We start from the raw sequence: 19,920 nt of genomic DNA, 5'->3' as shown, positions 1-19,920 counted from the left end.
AGTTGGTTCTGTTGTTTTCTTAATTCCTGCTCGTTTGTAGTGAATGGATGATATATATTAATTTCCTGTCATAATCCCACAAATGCACTATAATATTGTGTAACAGTCTTGCTACCCCATTTTAAACCAAATAAATTGGTGTTCAATTCATAAACCCTAGATAAATTGCTCTCTTGAGCATACAAATACTCAAGAAACCTACATAGCCTTTGTTGTTTCACAATGCATCGCTTGATTCCATAATATTGAATCAATACTATTGACAATCCAAGTCATAACCTGGTTGTTTTCAACTTCCTAATCATCAATGTTGGGATTGAAGGATCATCTCTAATGTACTTTGTCCTCTTTCTTCCCTTTAAGAACATTCTCACTGACCTGATCCAATTAAGATAATTGGTCCTATCAACTTCTCCAATGTCATAAACATTACATCTTTGCCATCAGATCCACCCATATCGCTAGATGGTACATAAACTTCACCCAAATCAGCTATAAGTATAGAGTCACCAAAAATATTTAATTTCAACATCCAAATGCTTTTGCAAATTCCAAGATGAAGTCCTACTTTGTAAAAATTAGGGTTAGGACAGGGATGAGATGTGCGTAAGTGATATATGCTTAAATCAACACTATATATCAAATAGAGAGAAGATCCTTCAAGAATAGACCACAATTAGGGCTGACATCAACATGCAAGACTGATGATGCAAGCATAGGTCTAGGGATAGTTGATGCACATCCCATGATCTCTCAAAAAAGAGTCCCTTTTGGGCAATCAAAGCATGAATAATCTTTTAAAGGATGATAGAACCAGTAACCCTAAGTTATGGCAGAAGAAAAGAGAGAAAAATTGAATTTTTACCAACCAATCACCGAGGAGATTTGAAAAACCTTGATTTTGTGAAGATGTCCAAGTAAAGAGGAGGTTTTCTGGCTAAGATGTACTCCCAACAATGATTACTGCTTTGATACCATGTGGAAAACATGAAAAATCTAGAGAGAGAGAAGGGGAGAGAGAAAGAAGAGAGAAAAGAGGCACACACTCTGAATGAGCACAACCCCCAATGCTATTTATTAGGTTTTAAGTCATAAATTACAGAAATGACAAAAATGGCCCTCTTACATAGAAAACACTTATTCCCTTATAACTCCCATTCTACTCTTCCTATGAATATAAAAATTTGTACACTGGCTAAATCAAACAAGCGGAACAAGATAGTGTCATAGTATAAAATATCTGATCTTATAAAATGACCAAAATACCCTTGAGCCGATTTTCTCACGGTAGGGAAAGATCTCCAAACGTCGGCTAGTCATTTTAGGAAGGACCTAGACCCAACTTTTAACTTGGTATTAGAGCAGGATGTTTGTTCTATTGGGTCTAGTTAATACCTGGTTTTGTTCATACATCGTTTATATCATTCACATCTCAGGCCCGTTCTTCTTTTCTGTAGTCCTAGATGTGGAAGAGAGTGTTACTAGGAATAATGCCAGACTTATGTTAGGAAAAACGCTATTGTTATTTGTTGGGAAAAACCACGTAACTTCATCTAGTTATTTTGGGATGGACCTAGATCCAACTTTAGTAAGTACTTTGAGCAGGTATTTAGCAAGATAAATTTACCAATTATTGGAAAAGATTTTTATATTTTTTTACTCAACTAAATGTAATGGCTTTGCACATTATGTATATGATATTTTTTTATGATGTTCTAAAAGATAAAGCATGCTATTGTCTCTTCTTGAAACCTAAGGATAATTCACACATTGTTATCCCTCAATTGTGCAATCTAGTAGCAGGCCATTCGGCTATTCTATATACACTTAGTAAAAGAAAATGAAAATTGTAGTGAGAATAATTTCACACTGATTAATATCAAGAAAAATTCTGTGTTTAGGATGGTCCTAGATCCAACTTTAACATGGTACTAAAGTTGGACGGTTATTATGTTAGGCCTAGTTTATGTTACATTTAGTTTGTACATGCCCATTATCTGTTTGAATAGGCCAGGATGTGAGGGAGAGTGTTAATAGGAATTGTGAAGTTGGGTCCAAAGCCCATCCCAAAAATGACTAGCCAACTTGGGAAGCCTCTTTCCCAACTAATTGACTCAAGATCTTTGTACTCATTAATCCATGTGGGACTATTCCTTAACAGGTTTAAAAAGAAAATATAGAAGGCTCATATAGGACACTCACAGTAAGAAGCCTCATAGAGCCAAAATCAATATGGTGGAGTTTTACATAAGTCCCACAAAAGAGGGCTTACACCTAAAATTATCCACTTTTAGAGCTACAAAAGAGGGCCTACACCTAAAATTATCCATATGTAGAGCTACAAAAGACGGCCTACACCTAAATTATCCACATGTAGAGCCACAAAAGAGCCTACACGTGAGGGGGAGTGTTAAGAAATAGTCCCACATGGATTAGTGAGTACAAAGATCTCGAGTTAATTAGTTGGGAAAGAGGTTTCCTAAGTTGGCTAGTTATTTTGGGATGGGCCTTGGACCCAACTTCACATGGTATCAAAACAAGTACTCATATGTGGGCCTACACCTAAACACTAATACTTAAAAGATAAGTTCAAGCATAATTAAATAACTCAACATAAATAGAAGATTAACATAACTAAAACACTTTTAAACTGAGACTCTTCTGTGAGACCCTCCTTCTGTGAGAGTCTTATAAGCCTTCTATATCTTCTCTTCAACAGGAATAATCCCAAATAGATTAATGTAGCAATAAATCCTATGGTTATTACTTGGTAAAAGTCTTCCTCACTTTGACTATTTACTTTGGGATGGTCCTGGATCCAACTATAATAATAAAAAAAACCTAGAGCTTATTAGTATTCAGTGATTAGCTCTCCTCTATTCTCTGCCCTGTCGCTTTTATTTTACTATTCGATTAATAACTTTTTTTTGTTTATTTTACTACTTTAGCTCGGATGTGAGGTTCCTTACATTTGTTGTTCGTGTAACAACTATATTTCTTTGAAGGTGCTTGGTAAAATCTGGTCACTAGCCTTGAAGTATCACTTTCGTATGCCGCCATATTATACTCTACTCTTACGCTCTCTTGCTTCGTTTGAAGGTATGATAGATTACATTTATGCCACAGTTGATAAATCTGTTGAATATTTGGAGTCTTTGTTATGTAGCACAACATATATAAAAATCAAATTCCTTTTTTTTACCTGTTAAGAATTTGGAATATAAGAATAAAAGATGGAAATCCAAGACAGAGGAAGGTTAGAGACAAATAGAATCCGTTGAGCATAATTGTCTCGACACTCTATCGTATATTATTGTTTTTGCTAGTGATAAAAATATTCCAGTCTCCTATTTTTAGTGGGATTCCACCTGGAAGATTGAACTACTTAATTACTAGGACTTATTCTTTAAAGAGAACTCTCTTTCTCAAATCTCTTTTCATAACATACTCCAACAGTACCATTTATCATTTTCTGTCTGACCTGTCAATTATTTTTATGCTATGACTTCTTCAGGGTTGGCACTGGCAGCAGATCCGAATTTTAAGACATTTCAAGCTGCTTATCCATATGTTGTTCAGAAACTTCTCACTGATAATTCACCTGCCACCAGAAGAATTCTTTACTCGGTAGCTTCAAATGCCTGGCACTAGCATGCCTCTTGTTATCATAGCAGATGGTGGATTGGTTATATCATACTACAGAAACTCTCATTTGCTATAACACTTTTTACTTTGCATCATTAGCTATTATAGGCATCATTGTTATAAAATTAGTGAAATTTGAAATAATCACAAAGACGAATAATGTGGGCATCATTAATTGGAATCCTAACTCTTTGGTTGATAAATTAGCAAAATTCGGAACTTCCCAGCAATCTCTCATTGTTTGGGAAGGCTTCCCTCCTTTGTAATATGCTCTCTTGAGCTTTTGTCTTAATAAAAATCAGCATCATTTAAAAAAAAAAAAATTGGAATCCTAGATTGTATTGTTATTTGTAATTTGTTTTGTTTTAGGATAAGACCTACCAAGCTTGTGTTCATTTGCCAATTTTTTCTTGGTTGATATCAATACTCCATTGATGCTCTTACCTGGCCACTCTTGACTTTATTAGTTGTTGAATATACTGTTATATTTTCAGGTTGTATTCAACAAGCGAAAGGAATTCCAGTGGCAAAAGCTTTCAGTCTTTTTGAAAGTGGGCACAAGAAGGTAACACTGTCTAATTTGCATAAACATAAGAAGCAATTGAACTCAAATTTCTGAACTAATATTGTTAGGTGTGAGCTGCATGTAGTAGCATTCATAAACAATTTCTCTATAACATAAATCATCTCTGAGAAACATTAGGAAGCAATTTAGAGGTTTTCCTAGCTGAAATCATGTATGAAGTATTAAATATGACCAATCCTCTATTGGATGACATTATGAGTAGGATGGGCTTCGGAGATCGTTGGAGATATTGGATTAGGAACTGTTTGTTCTCCCCCTCGTACTCTCTTATCTTAAATGGAACAGTTTGTGGATGCTTCAAGGGATCTAGAGGTTTGAGACGGGGTGACCCTCTTTCCCCTCTTCTTTTCAATATTGTGGCGGAATTTCTTTCTGTTATGCTAGTCTCAGCCAAAGAATGTCGATGGTTGCACCCAACCAGCAGCTCCTCGGCTTTCAGCATTCCGATGCTTCAATATGCGGACAACACTTTGATTTTTGGTGCTGGAACGTTGGACAACATAAAAAAAGTAAAGGAAGTTTTGGGGCTCTTTGAAATCTGCTCAAGTCAGAAAGTAAATTGGAGGAAAACTTCTTTGATTGGATTCAATATCAACCCAAACTCTCTCACAGAAATGGCAAAGGTGCTTGGGTGTGTAATCTCATCCAGCCCTTGTACTTACCTTGGCCTCCCTCTGTTCACTGGTCGTATTTGCAAAGATCTTTGTATTCCGGGTCGTCGGCTTAGCAAGGCTGGAAGGTTGACTCTTTTGAAATCACGTATCGTTGGCATCCCAAATTATTATCTCTCCTTCATGCCTTGCCCAACTTCTATTTGTCAGCAGCTTGATAAAATGAAGAAACATTTTCTTTGGAGAGGGAATATCTCGGATTTCAAGTACCATTTGGTCAACTGGGAGGAAGTTTGCCTTCCAAAAAAATTTGGAGGTCTCGGAATTCGGCTCTCTAAAGACATGAATCTGGCTTTACTCCTTAAATGGTTTTGGCGACTCAATTCATCAGCTCCAAACCTTTGAAAAAATATGGTGCTTTCAAAGCTCGGCATTTCCTCAAAATGGTGGACAAATGAGGGAAACAGAAGGAATTTATCTCCTATATGGCGGTCACTTTATCTCTTGACTCCTACTTTCTCAGCAGCAGTCCGATTTTATGTGGGAGATGGCCCATCATATCAGATTTTGGGAAGATTTATGGTTGGGGAATATGCCTCTTCAGAGCACTTTTCCTAGCCTCCACAGTATTTCGAGATTGAGGAATAGTACCATTAGTGAAGTTGTTGATAATGGGGATGGAACATTCAGCCTCGTCGTGGCTTATCTGATTCAGAAGGTCTTGAAGCCAGTCAACTGTTGGACACTTTGCAGTCAACCAGAATCCAAGCTAACAAATTAGACAAGCTTATCTGGTGGCCAGATAAAAGTGGCTCCATCTCTATCAGCTCCGCCTATCTTGTTATTCGATGAGAGATCACTCGGGGTCCCAAGCATGTAGTGGAATTCACTTGGTGTCTTAGTGCCCGCCCAAAAATAAAATTTTTCATGTGGAGTGTTTGCCGTAATAAGATTCTCTCTACTGACAACCTCAGAATTCGTGGCAACCACGGAGTTGACCCCATTTGCCCTTTCTACCATGTGCAGGAAGAAACTGTAAGCCACCTGCTCCTTTTGTGCCCTTTCTCTTGGGGGATTTGGACGTCGATTCTTAACAAAATTGGGCTCCAACTCTGCTTCCCTGAGGATTTGTCAGCCACCTGCCGTATGCTTGCTGGAACTCCTATCCCTGGTATTGGGAAACTGATGATCTCTGCTATATCCGCATATATCCCGTGGGGTCTTTGGCTGGAGCGAAATCAACGAAGATTCAATGCCAAACCCAGTACTCAAGACAGAGTTATCGAAACCATCTCAGGCAATATTGCTACTTGGCTTCACTCGAGAAAGGCCTTCTCCCCATTCTCTGGAACGTCCATTACGGATAATTGGAGAAGCTTAGCCCAGCTTCACCTTTCCTCGAAGCCTCCTGTCATATGCGAATGGACCCCGCCTCCTGCTGGAGTCCTTAAGCTGAATTTTGACGGCTCTTCTCTCGGTAACCCTGGCTTAGCAGGGTTTGGTGGCGTGATCCGAGACTCTCTTGGGAACCAGATCGTCTCTTTCTCCGGGTCCCTTGGTATTGCAGACTCCACAACGGCTGAACTTCAAAGCCTCCTCAATGGGCTTCGTGTTTTTCGTGATCATTGCTCCGGACCTGTCTTGATCGAGGGAGACTCTAAGGTGGTGATCGGTTGGTGCCAGCATGCCTCTACTCCTCCATGGCATCATTGGGATACATTTTTTGAAGTTTTGGATATTGTAAATCTCTTGGAGTGTTTCTGGTCTCTCATTCCGAGATCAGCAAATTCTGTGGCTGATGTTCTAGCCAAGCAAGGAACCTCCTTGCAATCTCTTGTTGTCAGGAGTTAGCTCATTTTGTTTCTCTTAATAAAATTCACATTTCATCAACAAAAAAGTTATTAAGTCCTTCATTTTGAGTGTCTCAGCCAAACCTTCATTGCTGAGTATGTGCAACTATGCTCTGGATTCAAATAAAAGATTCAGGAGTTCCATCTCTATCAACAGAAAATGTTGCATTTGATTATAATGACTGAGACGGTGGTAAAACATGGTAGGGGCTGTCAAGAGATGTGAGGTTCCAGGGGTTCTACTGTATTTAAAACTCTATACACAAGTTGTGTCAAGTAGGGTATTTTAGTTTTATCTTTTCAGGTGACTTAGTTTGTTTTGTAGTTAAGGGGGTATTTATTTATTTTTATTTTTTTTAATCTGTACTTAAAACTAATTAGGGGATGTTCAGCCTTAATTTGGTTCATTATTGGAACAATGACAATTTGTCTCTCTCCTTCTCTCTCTCAACTTTTTGTAATCTTTAGTTCCTGCAAAGAGTGAGTTTTGATCAAATAAGGTGCAATTTAATCCTCTTCTCTCCTCTTTTTTTTTTTTTTTCTCTTTTTTCTCTTTTCGCCTGTAGACCTTCTAGGTCGATTCTTGCCCATGGCAACCTTCCAGGTTGTCTTCTTTGTATTGTTACCTTTGGGTAATGACTGAAATGCCTGTCTACCCTCAATGCGTGATGACTGTTAGCCTGCCTACCCTCTCCATGATCTTAAAGTTCCTTTGAGGGTCTCTCTACTCCCTCGAGTTCCCTTTTAACTCCTGTGAGTGCTTGTGTCTTTACTATGTTAGGAATTAGATGCCTTAATTTAAAACTACCGAGAACAATAATAATAGCAGAAGAAGAAAAAACAAGCTCAGAAAAACACAAGATTTGTACAGGTTACCTCAAGGTGAGACTACGTCCTGTCTTCTGCCGCTGCAGTAATTCCTTATGCAGTTGAAATTGTTTACAAGAGAAATCATACACACTCAAGTGTTTTTCTCTAACCTCTCTTTGCCACAGTTGATGATCCTTCTTGATGATACCACAAATATAAAGAGAAAACTAGGGTAACCACAATACAAAAGTGAAATCCCCAAACTACCCTTAATGAAATAGTAGTCAATCCGCGTACCGACTCAGCGTAAGGCATTAATTAGGCTCCACAACTTAACATACTATTCGTGCTTGCGTAAACATCCTGATAGGTTATCTACAATTATTTCTCACACAATTTGTTTTGGTGCATTAGTTAAAAGTTTTTCTTTATGTCTACGTGACTGCCTACCCCTCCTTTTATTTCAAATTCTAACCAAAACGCTCCCCCTCTGACTCTAGTCAGCGCAACTGACAGCCCTACCCGGGGACCTGACATGCAATCCTCCCCAACAATATATCTTTGCCTTCCACTCATGGAATCTCCTAGCAGTAAGCCTCACCAACTCATCCTTCAACTTTCTCTGTCCACCGACCAGCAGTTACACCTCATCAACTCCCCATAATGCCCCTCAACTCCAGTAGATTCCACCAACATGTCACTGATATATAACCCTATCATGAACTCCCCCCATCCGCACCTGGATGCCGAGGAATTCTCTTGTAGCACATGGGGCCCAAAACCTCTGCCCCATATTGGATTCGAATTGCCCCCCACCCATTTGAATGGCCTATCCCCCTTCATAACCACAACCACTGCTCCCATCACCAACATCACCGAACCCTCATCAGAAATGGATTTCCACCCTTTGCCCCTTACTCGCCCAACCTCCCCAATTGATTGCCACTCTGGTACTAGGTCCTCAATCTCCTCACTACCTGTGCTGGCATCATGTCAGAGGCGGAGACAAGGACAAACCGAAAGTCTCTGTCATGGCGAATCTATTTCTCCGTTGAATTTTCCTACTGATCCAGAAACAGGAGGGTTTTCCTTCCCCCCATCTGGATGATGGAGCCAACGAATTGATTAAAGCTTTGCAATTTGAATGAAGTAAATATTATGATGTCACCTGGAATCAAATGACGGAATTAGCCAAGAAAATGGGAGTGGTTTATAAAGGCTACCTGTCGGGGGATAAGAACAATTCAGGAGTCTCCAAAAACCTATGGGTGTGATCATCACATCTTGAAATGTTCGTGGAATTGGATTTGCCATAAAATGAGCTACAATAAAAAATATTCTCTCCAATTGTAAACCTACTGTTGTAATTCTTCAAGAGACTAAATATCAATGTATGTCGGATTCCCTTGCCCATGACCTTTGGAGATGTGGCAGCCTCGAACACAAGGCCATTGATGCCATTGGTTACTCGGGGGGAATTTTGCTTCTTTGGAATTCTAATGTTATTGATGTGTTTGAAGTGACCTGTTGGTGGAGGGGCCCAGATAGCCATTATCTGTGGGCGGGAAAGCTGAGACAATCCAGGTCCCACAGGCTATAGCGCCCTAGATGGAAGCGCCCTTGGCTGCTTGGGTTCGGCAGGCTATGGCGGAGTTATTCACGATGCAAACTGCTATTTCCTCTTCTCCTTTGTGGGGCTGCTTGGAGTCTCCGACTCCACCATAGCTGAACTCTCTGGATTGCTTAACGGAATTCAAGTATTTACAAGCAGGCTCATGGGTCCCCTCTGCATCAAAGGGGACTCAAAGACGGTCATTGACTGGTGTGCAAAGTTTATCAGACCTCGACGGCGTCAGTGGGATACATATTATGAAATCTATAACTTAATTGCTTCTTTAAATTGTAATTGGAAGCACATTACACGTTTCGCCAATCATTTGGCAAACACTCAGGCTAAGAGGGGTATTTCGCTCCAACACCTTGTTGTGGAGGAAGACCCGTCTAGCTAAGTTTGTTTGTACTTTACTCTTATCTTTTAATAGCTTATACACCACATTTCAAAAAAAAAAAAAAATGTTATTGATGTGTTGGATTGCATTGCTGGTGCATACTCTGTTGGGCTCAAACTTCGGGACACTATGTCTGGATCCACTTGGGGGCTTGGTGTTTATGGGCCCACCCGTTATCATGGGAAGTGATCGTTGGAGGAATTGCTTTACCTCATCCAGATTTGGCAGCGTCGCTAGTCGTTGGGGACTTTAATGCAATTCGGTTCTGTAATAAAAAATCCCCAAAGGTCAACCGCATGACTTCTTCAATGTGTGGCTTTGCTGATTTTATTGGGAGTTGTGAGCTTGAGGAAATCAGCCTTCCTGTTAAATCCTTATACTTGGTCTAACAGGCAGCAACTGCCTATCCTCTCCAAGTTGGACAGTTTCTTTGCTGCTGGTGATTGGTTGATGCAATATGAGGATGCTTGCTGGATGGTGCTCAACTGTGCGTGTTCAGATCATTGGCCCATCCGGCTTTGGCAAATGGGGGGCTTGCACCCTTCAGATTTGAAAATGCTTGGCTGATTGAGAAAAACTTCGATGATCGCATTGTATCTTGGTGGTCTGAATTGAATGGATTGAATTATAATGGGTGGATATTTCCATGAAAACTGAAACTTTTGAAGAGTGAACTAAAGTCTTGGTCTTTGGATTGTCGCTTTTCCACCAATGCTACAAAGACCTCCCTCCTTTCTCAAATTGCCGACCTTGATTCTTTTTTTTTTTTTAATGAAGATGTATAAACTATTAAAAGGAGGAGAAGTACAATACCTAGCTAAAAAGGGCTTTCCTCCACAACAAGGTGTTGGAGTGAAACACCTAATTTAGCTTGAGTGTCAGCTAAATAGTTAGTTAATCGAGGAATGTGCTTCCAATTACAGTTCATAAGAGAAATTGAATTACATATATCAAAAAACATATTCCAGTGCCGCCAGGGGGGAGGAATTGACTTTGCACACCAGTTCATGACAATTTTAGAATCGCTTTCAATACAGCACCAGATGGCATTTGAAAATCTGCAGCCCATTAAGCAAACCTGAGAGCTCAGCAGTGGTAGAATCGGCCTTGATTCTCTTGAAGAGCAATTGTGCCTTACTTCCACTGAATTCTCTAACCAATTTTTTCTTCAAACTAAATTTCAATCTTTTGTCTATGGTGAGTGGGTACAATGGAAGCAACAAACCAAATATAAATGACTTGCCGAAGGGAATGCCAATACCAAGTTCTTCAATGCAGTCACCTCGATGAGGAGGACTAATCGAGTTACTTCGTTATTCATTGACAATGAACTTACTTTAAATGGGGCCTTTATTACTAATGCCTTAATTAGATTCTATGCAAAGCTCTACACTGAAGAATGTCATGCTAGACCGAGGCTCCTCGACTTGCAATTCACATCGATTTCACCCATGATGGCTACATTCTTGGATCTTCCTTTTTCTGATAGATAGATTGAAGATGTGGTTCTTGGCCTTCCCAATGATCAAGCTCTTGCTCTTGATGGATACAACAATGAATTTTATAAGAGTTGCTGGCTGATTTTGAAGGAAGAAATTGTTTCTATTGTTCACAAAATTGCTGCCTTTCTAGAGTTGCCCTTCTCCAACTAGGAGATTGAGCTTGTTGTGCTAGGTTTGGCTTGTGACTGGGCTCCTGGCTCAAACAAATTTAATGGTGATTTCTATCGTAGGGGATGGCCAATCCTTAAGAAGATTTGTGATTGCTATGGTTAAGGGATTCTACAATAAGGGTATCGCCTTCAAGAGTATGGGAACCTCCATCTCCCTTGTGCCAAAGAAGACTAATGTGGAACAATCGGATGATTTTCATCCTATTAGCCTCATCTCCAGCTCTCTCTTTTTTTTTTTTTGAGTAAAAGGTGTGAATGTTTAATAAAAGAGTGAAGATTACAATACCTGGCTAAGAAGGACCTTCCTCCACAACAAGGTGTTTGAGTGAAACGCCTAATTTAGCTTGAGTATCTGCTAGATGATTAGCTAATATAGGAATGTATTTCCAATTACATTGCAATTGAGAAATTAAATTACAAATATCATAAAAAAGATCCCAGTGCCGCCAAGGAGGTGTAGAGGATTTCTCACACCAGTTGATAACAATTTTTGAGTCGCCTTCAATGCAGAGAGGGCCCACCAGACGTTGATTGAAAAGTTTTAGCCCATTAAACAATCTAGAAAGCTCACCAGTGGTAGAGTCAGACAGTCTAATTGGCCCAGCGAAGCAGAAAATAAGATTTCCATTTTTGTCATGGATAACTCCCCCATACCCAGGGCCTGGGCACCCAAATGCGCTTCCGTCAAAATTTATTTTAAAATGTCCCGTCAGAGGAGCCCAAGTTTCCATAACTGGTGGCCGGGGTGGGTATGACATGTCAACTATCAGCTGCCAATTTCCTTGTAAGTTGGAGCCTTTTAAATTTAAAAATTTCTTACGCATGAGTATCCATGTAGAAACTTGGCCCACAATTTTTTTCAATAAGAATGTTGCAAGGAAGAGATTTTAGATTGAATTTGCGGTTATTTCTTTCCTTCCATAAGGCCCAAATGATATGACCAACGCAACAAGAGATAAACAATTTTTCGAGCTTAAGGAGATGAGTACTAGTAACAGTAAGGAATGGCTCTTCTTGACTCCTTCTAGTCAATTTGGGCAATGGGCTACAGTCACCGGCCTCGCTGCGGAACTATGGCACAATTAGGTCTTCACGAGCATCATCTCGGAGTTTGGTGACATAATCGCTTTGGACCCCCTTACTGAGCACTGACATCATCTTAATGAGGCCCGGATCCTCATCAATCCTATCCATCCTTGCGAAGGACACTACTCCCGATGCAATATGGTGGATAATGCCCGATTCTGGATTCGTATTGAGTTGGCAGATATGCAAGATTTCAGAAATGTGACCTCGAGTCCTACAACTAAATCCAGAGATTCTCCACAACCTGTTAAGACATTTGTTGAAACCATTGGGCTAAAAGGCTCAAACCTTTTAGGAAAGCAACCCCACGGATCTTATACAAGGACTGGCCCGATCGATACAAACACAAATTCCAACACTCCCCCGCACGGGAAAACCTGTGGACAAATTCACCGGAAAAACCCGGGACAAACTCCTGGAAAAACCCAGGATAAATTCACCAGAAATACCTGGGACAAAATTTGGTGGGATCGGGACTCGAACTTAGGACCAACCTACTCTGATACCATGTTTAAACTATTGGGCTAAAAGGCTCAAACCTTTTAGGAAAGCAACCCCACGGATCTTATACAAAGACTCGCCCGGTCGATACAAACACAAATTCCAACAACTTTGAGAGCAGCAACCCTGGCCTCTTCTCCCCAGAAGATGCGTCCTGAACCAGCCAGTCTTACGGTTGGCGATGACTCTATTCCAGCTGCCTCCTTGGTTGCCCCTCCCTCCAGCCTGCCATACCACCCACCCACCAGTCCATCTCAACCCCTCACAGATACTATCCCTGATAGAATCTATTCCACCCCCCAGATACCTATAGCTGCCATTCACCTTCCCACGTTACCCCCCGAAATAACCACACCCCCTCCCCTCCTCTCCTCCCCCCCCCCCCCCCCCCCCCCCCCCCCCCCACCATTAAAAGCCCCACAGTCCGCACTCCCCTCAAACCACCACTCAAGTAATGAACTCTCCCCCTCCACCGCCTCCGAGATATTCCCACCCCAAAATTCCTCCTCCTCCCCTTGCCACCTACCAGCATTGGAATAGAGGTCATCCGAGACAGCTTCTCTAGGATGGTCCAGTGGTACTTCTATATACCCCTGCAATCCATAGATAGGGGACTTCATCCTTCCAGAGACGGGTGAAAGAGCTCAGAAGTATGTGGCTGCTCTTCAGATAGAACAACAAAAATTCGACCCAGAAACCTGGGCACAGATAGTGGAACTTGCCAAGGCGATAGGCACTGTCTACACGGAGCTCCCCAGGGGAGATAACCACCTGTCTGAGAAGTCCAGGAAGAAGACTAGTGATCAATGATCATTATCTCTTGGAATGTTTGAGGAATTGGATCCGTGCGTCGTCGTGCCACAATTCGGGACCTCCTTGCCTCTACTAAGGCAATTGTTGCTCTTCTTCAAGAAACCAAGGCGGCTTCTCTGCCCTTGGATATATCCATGAGTTGTGGCCTCAAAAGGAGCCTGGATGGATTTTTGTGGATGCGATTGGATCTGCTCGTGGCATTCTAATTGTGTGGGACACTAATACCATTGAGGTGATTGATCATTGCTGTGGCACTTACTCCCTTGGAATCAAATTGAGAGACAAAGGATCGAGGAACATTTGGTGCCTTGTGGGTGTGTATGTTCGTACTAGACACCACGAGAGACATCTCTTCTGGGATGACCTTGTGAGGACTTGTCAGAGGTGGCCCATTCCTTTGATGCTTGTGGGAGATTTCAATGTTACCCACTTCTACCACGAGAAATCCCCGCCCTCCCGGAGAAGCACTATCTCCATGAGGCTATTTGCAGACTTTATTGGCAGCTGGGATCTTGATGAGGTTACCCTATCTGAGAAGACCTTTACTTGGTCTAATGGCAGACAACCCCCCGTCCTCTCCAAGCTTGACCGCTTCTTAGCCAACAACGACTGGCTTTAGTTATATAGCAATGCCACAGGCAAAGTCCTCAATAGGGTTGTTTCTGACCATTGGTTGATTATGGTAGATACCCACTTCGACGATTGCGCACCCCCCCCCCCCCCCCCCCCCCCTTTTTCAGGTTCAACAATGCTTGGATGGCTGACCCCTCTTTTGACTCCTCTATCTAGTCCTCTGGGAGAGGATGGTCGTGATAGGCCCGACCGAGAGGAATTTCCCAACCAAACTCAAGATGCTAAAGCCGTTGTTGCGATCAGTGAGAAAGGCCTCTTCCTCAGCCGAGAGAGCCACCGTCCTTTCTCAGATTTCCACTATTTGACTCTGAAGAGGAATCTAGAAGCCTCTCTTCCTCAGAAGTAACTCAGAGATACGCTCTTCAAGGGCAAATGCAGTCCTTCGCTCATAGTGAGCTCGTGCATTGGAAGCAGCGTGCAAGATTTAAATGGCTTGTTGAGGGGGATGCCAATACTGAATTCTTCCATGCAGTCGCGTCTACTCGGAGAAGAGCCAACCGCATCACCGCACTCAGCATCAATGATGAGAGTACCTCGGATCGATCCCTTATTTCAGACTCACTGGTGAACTTTTTTGCAGAATTATACTCTGATGGCCAGCTAGTTCGTCGTTTCTTCGAAATGGTTCATCTCCTGGCTATTCCTTCTGCCGCAGCTAGTCTCATCGAGCTCCCTTTCTCCAGTAAGGAAGTTGAAAAAGCAGCATTGGGTCTTCCTTTGGATCGTGCTTCGGGTCCGGATGGTTTCAATGGGGAATTCTATCGCCGATGCTGGCCCTTCATCAGAGACGATATTGCCTGCATGGTCCACTCGTTCTATCAGCATGTCATCAAATATAGGAGCATCGGAGCTTCGTTTATTACCCTCATCCCTAAAAAAGAAGGGGCAAAAATTCCTTCTAACTTTCGGCCGATCAACCTCACCACCAATGCTTACAAGGTGATTGCGTGCCTCCTTGCCAATCGCCTCAGGGCGGTTCTCCCTATTGCCATCCATCATGGCCAGAGTGCTTTTATCAAGGGAAGAAATATATTAGACTCGGCCATGGCATGTCACGAGCTCATCCACCATTTTAAGGCTTTAAAGCTTCCCAGATTCATCCTAAAACTTGACTTTGAGAAAGCCTTTGACAGAGTTAATTGGAAGCTTTGGGACACTCTCCTGGGGAAGATGAGATTCGGGGAAAAATGGTGCTTCTGGATTCAAAGTTGCATCTCCTTTGCAAGCTATTCCGTTCTTCTCAACGGAACGGCTTGCTGTTATTTTAAGGGATCCAGGGGAATCCCTCTTTCCCCTTTGCTCTTCAATGTGGTAGCAGAATACCTATCATTTTTTATCTATTTGGCCAAAAACCTGTGTTGGCTCCTCCCCACGACGGACTGTGCAGCCTTTGATGTGCCGATCCTTCAGTTTGTAGACGATACAATTTGCTTTGGGGTTGGTACTATGGATCAGATCCGAAAACTGCTTGCTGTATTGGGACTATTTGAACTGGCTTCTAGACATAACATTAACTGGAAGAAAACCACCCTCCTAGGCTATCATATTGACTCACCTGTGCTTCAGGGAATGGCTGACTATTTCGGGTGCTCAGTGGAAAATTTGCCAACTACATATCTTGGACTACCACTCTTTGACTCTCGGCCTTTGGCGACGCTTTGGTCCCCCCCTTATTGAGAAATTTGAGAAGCGACTAGCTACTTGGAGGGGCAAGCTTTTATCTACGGCTGGGCAGCTCACTCTCCTCAAGTCTTGTTTGGCTGGACTGCCAAACTATTTATTATCATTCATGCACTATCCAGCTTCCGTTTGCAACAGGATTGATGTCATCCGTCGTCGTTTTGTCTGGAGAGGATCAAAGGACACCTTCAAATACCATTTGGTGAGTTGGAAGGATATTTGCATGCCCAAAAATCGGGGTGGTTTAGGCATTCGACCTACGAAAGAGATGAATAATGCCCTTTTGCTCAAATGGATCTGGAACTTCAACATCAAGTATAATAGCCTATGGGGTGATATGGTCAGGTTCTATCTTCAACCTTTGGGTACCTGGTGGAGGGAGGATGGCGCTACTCGGCTCCTATCCCAGATATGGAAATCAATTGAAAAATTCCTCCCAATATTCAGAGATGCAACTTCCTTTCACACAGGAAATGGAAGGATCCTCCTCTTTTGGTCGGATGAATGGTGTGGCCCCCACCCCCTCTCTGAGGATTTCCTGGGACTCTCTAGGGTGGCGAGAGACCTCTCTTGCTCAGTGGTTGATTCTTGGAGAGATCGCTCATGGAGTCTTATGTTTTGCTGGGGATTAAATGATGAGGAAACTACTCCTTTTTGCTCTCCTCTCCAGACTCAACAACACTACTATTCGTGAGCATGCAGTTGATAAACTGACATGGAAGTCCAGCATTAATGGCCGATTCACAGTTGCATTTGCCTACTTTCACATTAGAAAACAAGATTACAACATGTATAAGCACAAGGGAAACCTGGCATGGAATCTCTCAACGCCTAATAAAATCAAATTCTTCGTGTGGACGGCCATCAGGGAACATATCCTCACCTCTGACAACCTCCATAAAAGAGGTTACAACGCCCCCGGTCGCACTTGTCCCCTTTGTGGTGTGTGCAATGAGACAGTCCAGCATGTTCTCTTACATTTCTGTTTTTCATGGCAAGTCTAGATGAAGATATTTTAGAAGATTGGTCTCCAAATGGGGCTACATCAGGACCTTTTTGGCACCTTTGAGATGGTTATGGGGATACGCCTTCCTAAGCGGGGCAAGATAATTCTCTTGGCATGCCTTGCACATGTCCCATGGTGTATATGGCTAGAGCGAAACAACCGGAGATTCAACTCCAAGGCTAGCAACCCGGATAATATGGCTTCTCAGGCAGTGGGCCTTATCTCAAGCTGGCTACATTCTAGGAAGGAGTTTGCTTCTCTATCGGGCGTCTCCCTTCGAGAAAATTGGGGTTTGATAGCGTACATGGCGGGCCCCCGTAGGAATCCGGTTATGGCCACCTGGGATCCTCCCCCTTACGATTGCATCAAACTCAATTTTGATAGCAGTGCTTTAGGCTATCCTGGGCCGGCTGGAGCTGGTGGTGTTTTCAGAGACAACAGTGGTGACCCTATTCTATCCTATGCAGGGCTGGTAGGTATTGCTGATTCAAATACTGCTGAAGTGCTCTTCTGTTCGGCCTCCAAATCTTTAAAGAGCGGCTCCATGGCAAACTGATTATTGAAGGCAATTCAAAAACTATCATCAACTGGTATTCAAAAGAAAGCTCCCCTCCTTAGCGCCACTGGCCAATCACTGATTGTATTGCTGACATTGTGTCATCCATTCATTGTAATTGGAACCTCATTCCTAGATCAACAATTCTTTGGCTGATAAATTGGCAAAATCCGAAACCTCCCAGCAATCTCTCATTGTTTGGGAAGGCTTCTCCTCGTGTAATCTGCTCGTTTGAGCTCTCATAATAAAATTCAGAATCATTTCAAAAAAAAAAAAAAAAACAATGAGGATTGTGATGAGAGATTCTGAGAAGGGCAATATTGCAAACCGATTTTGTTGAGTAGGCTGATCCAAACAGTGTGGGCATAGTTACAATGTAACAAGATGTGGGAGGTAGTTTCGGGGGAGGTTTGGCAGAAGGGGCACGGGGGGTCCAAAATAGGAGTTCCTCGATAGATTAAGGAATCGAATGTGAGGATTTTGCTTCGTCGAGCACTCCATATAAAGAACTCAACTCGAGGAGGCGCAAGTAAGGACCACGCAATGGCTGTGGGTTGGCAGGCTTGAGGGGAGTTGGGAGCAAGTTAAAAGTTGTAAGCTGAGGTAGTAGAAAACATACCTTGTCTGCATGGAGTCCAGATGAGTGAATCGGGTCCATTTCTGAATCATGCCAAGGATAGACAGGTGATGAAATTGGAAGCCTCAAGTGCTTCAGTATCTAACAGCGCTCTTCGGAGATTTAAATTCCATTCGCCAGAATTTGTCCTTTGTTCAGATATGGTCACATTCTTATTTCTTGTCAAGGAAAAGATTTGACAGTGGCTGATATTCATGCAGCTCAGCCCCACCCCCCAATCTGACCAAAATTTTGTTAGACATCCTGATCCGTGTAGCATTTGACTGCTTTTTTGAATTCAGGTATCATTTTTACAAATTTTTCCACATGGGGATAGCTTGTTATATCTTTCACCTTCGGTTCACTAACCAGTAATTTTGTTTGCTTTAGCAACAACAATAGTTTGCCAGATCAAATCAGGATGCGTGTTAAATTTCCAGATCCATTTTAGTGACAAGGCAGAGTTAGTTGTTGCTGTATCCCGGATCCCAAGGCCTCCCATGGCTATAAGTTTACATACCTCAGCCCATTTCACGTGGCTGTACTTCCTTTCACCGTTTGGCCCACCCCATAAAAACCTCCTTTTTAGGAATTCAATTCTTTTTCGAATGGAGGCAGGGCAACGGTACAAGGAAAGGAGATAAGGAGTACCGTGAAGGCAAGATTTGATGAGGACAAGCTTACCTACTTTGGACAAGAATCTTCCTTTCCAGGAAGCCAGACGTCCTTCCAAACGTTCAATGACAGGGTGCCAAACACTTTTGGAAGGTAGTGCAAATGATAGAGGAAGTCCCAGATATGTACAAGAAGGAGATGCAATTTTACATCCCAGATAGCTAGCCATAGAATTCAGAACAGAAGGATCAATATTGAACCCAGTTATGGATGATTTTGTCCAATTTACCTTTTGCCCAGAAGTGAGTTCAAGTAAGTTGAGCAGAGCTTTTATATGAGAGATTTGGTTCATTGTACCTTCGCCAAAGAGTATAATGTCATCAGCATACTAAAGAAGTGTAATATCTTGGTTGGGATCATCTGAGATAGGGCTTCGAAGCAAGGTGTTCAGCAATAAGATTAAAGAGAAACGGAGAAAGAGGGTCTCCTTGCCTTATTCCTCTTGTTGCATTGAAAAAACCACATGGTTTTCCGTTAACAAGGACAGAGTTTGAAGCAGTGGATATGTAGCTTCTTATCCAAAATTTCCACCGAGTCCCAAAACCCATTTTGTCGAAAGGGAAATCAATTAATTTCCAATTAACACGGTTGAAGGCTTTTTCAAAGTCAAGTTTTAGGACAAATCTGGGAAGATTGGATTTTTTGAAAGGGTCTACGAGTTCGTGAGCAGCCATTGCGGAGTCCAGGATATTTCTACCATGGATAAAGGTACTTTGACAAGGGTTAATGATTTTGGGAAGGAGGGATCTAAGACGGTTTGCAAGAAGTTGGCCAATGATTTTATAGTAGTTGGTGGTTAGGCTTATAGGTTCAAAATCTTGAGGAAAGGCAGAATTGGATTTTTTTGGAATTAAAGCAATGAAGGAGGCACCTATTGCTTTGTGAGTGATGCCGACTTGGTGGAAATTTTGGACTAAGGCATACACATCCGATTTGATTGTGGCCCAGAATTTGTGGTAGAACTCACCATTGAAACCATTGGGGCCAGTAGCTCTGTCCTTTGGAAGACCAAGGGTAGTATAATCAATTTCTTCAAGGCTGAAGGACCATTCTAATTCATCCGCATCAGAAGGTGAGATATGCTTACAATCGAGCTGGAATAGCGTGGGCCTGTTGAAATGCTCCTCTGAATAGAGCTCTGAAAAGTACTTAACAAGAAGATTAGATGTAG

At 42.1% G+C, this 19,920-nt stretch overlaps 1 protein-coding gene across 2 annotated transcripts in view; it reads left to right on the top strand.

Annotated features, from left to right (window-relative positions):
• LOC137950095 (uncharacterized) overlaps positions 1 to 19,920 on the top strand; it is an 89,004-nt gene that overhangs the window by 62,303 nt on the left and 6,781 nt on the right. For both annotated transcript variants that reach the window (XM_068796482.1, XM_068796474.1), the window contains 3 exons: positions 3,006 to 3,099; positions 3,515 to 3,627; positions 4,140 to 4,210. In XM_068796482.1, the coding sequence (XP_068652583.1) occupies positions 3,006 to 3,099; positions 3,515 to 3,627; positions 4,140 to 4,210 (278 nt within the window). The remainder of the gene's footprint in view (positions 1 to 3,005; positions 3,100 to 3,514; positions 3,628 to 4,139; positions 4,211 to 19,920) is intronic.

This window comes from Aristolochia californica, unplaced genomic scaffold, assembly GCF_029961685.1.
Source record: "Aristolochia californica isolate CCGP_79_NKW_82.1479 unplaced genomic scaffold, dmAriCali1.0.hap1 SCAF_1, whole genome shotgun sequence".
Classification (NCBI taxonomy): Eukaryota; Viridiplantae; Streptophyta; class Magnoliopsida; order Piperales; family Aristolochiaceae; genus Aristolochia; species Aristolochia californica.
Note: the sequence above shows the minus strand (reverse complement) of the source record. Positions and strands in the feature narration are given on the sequence as shown.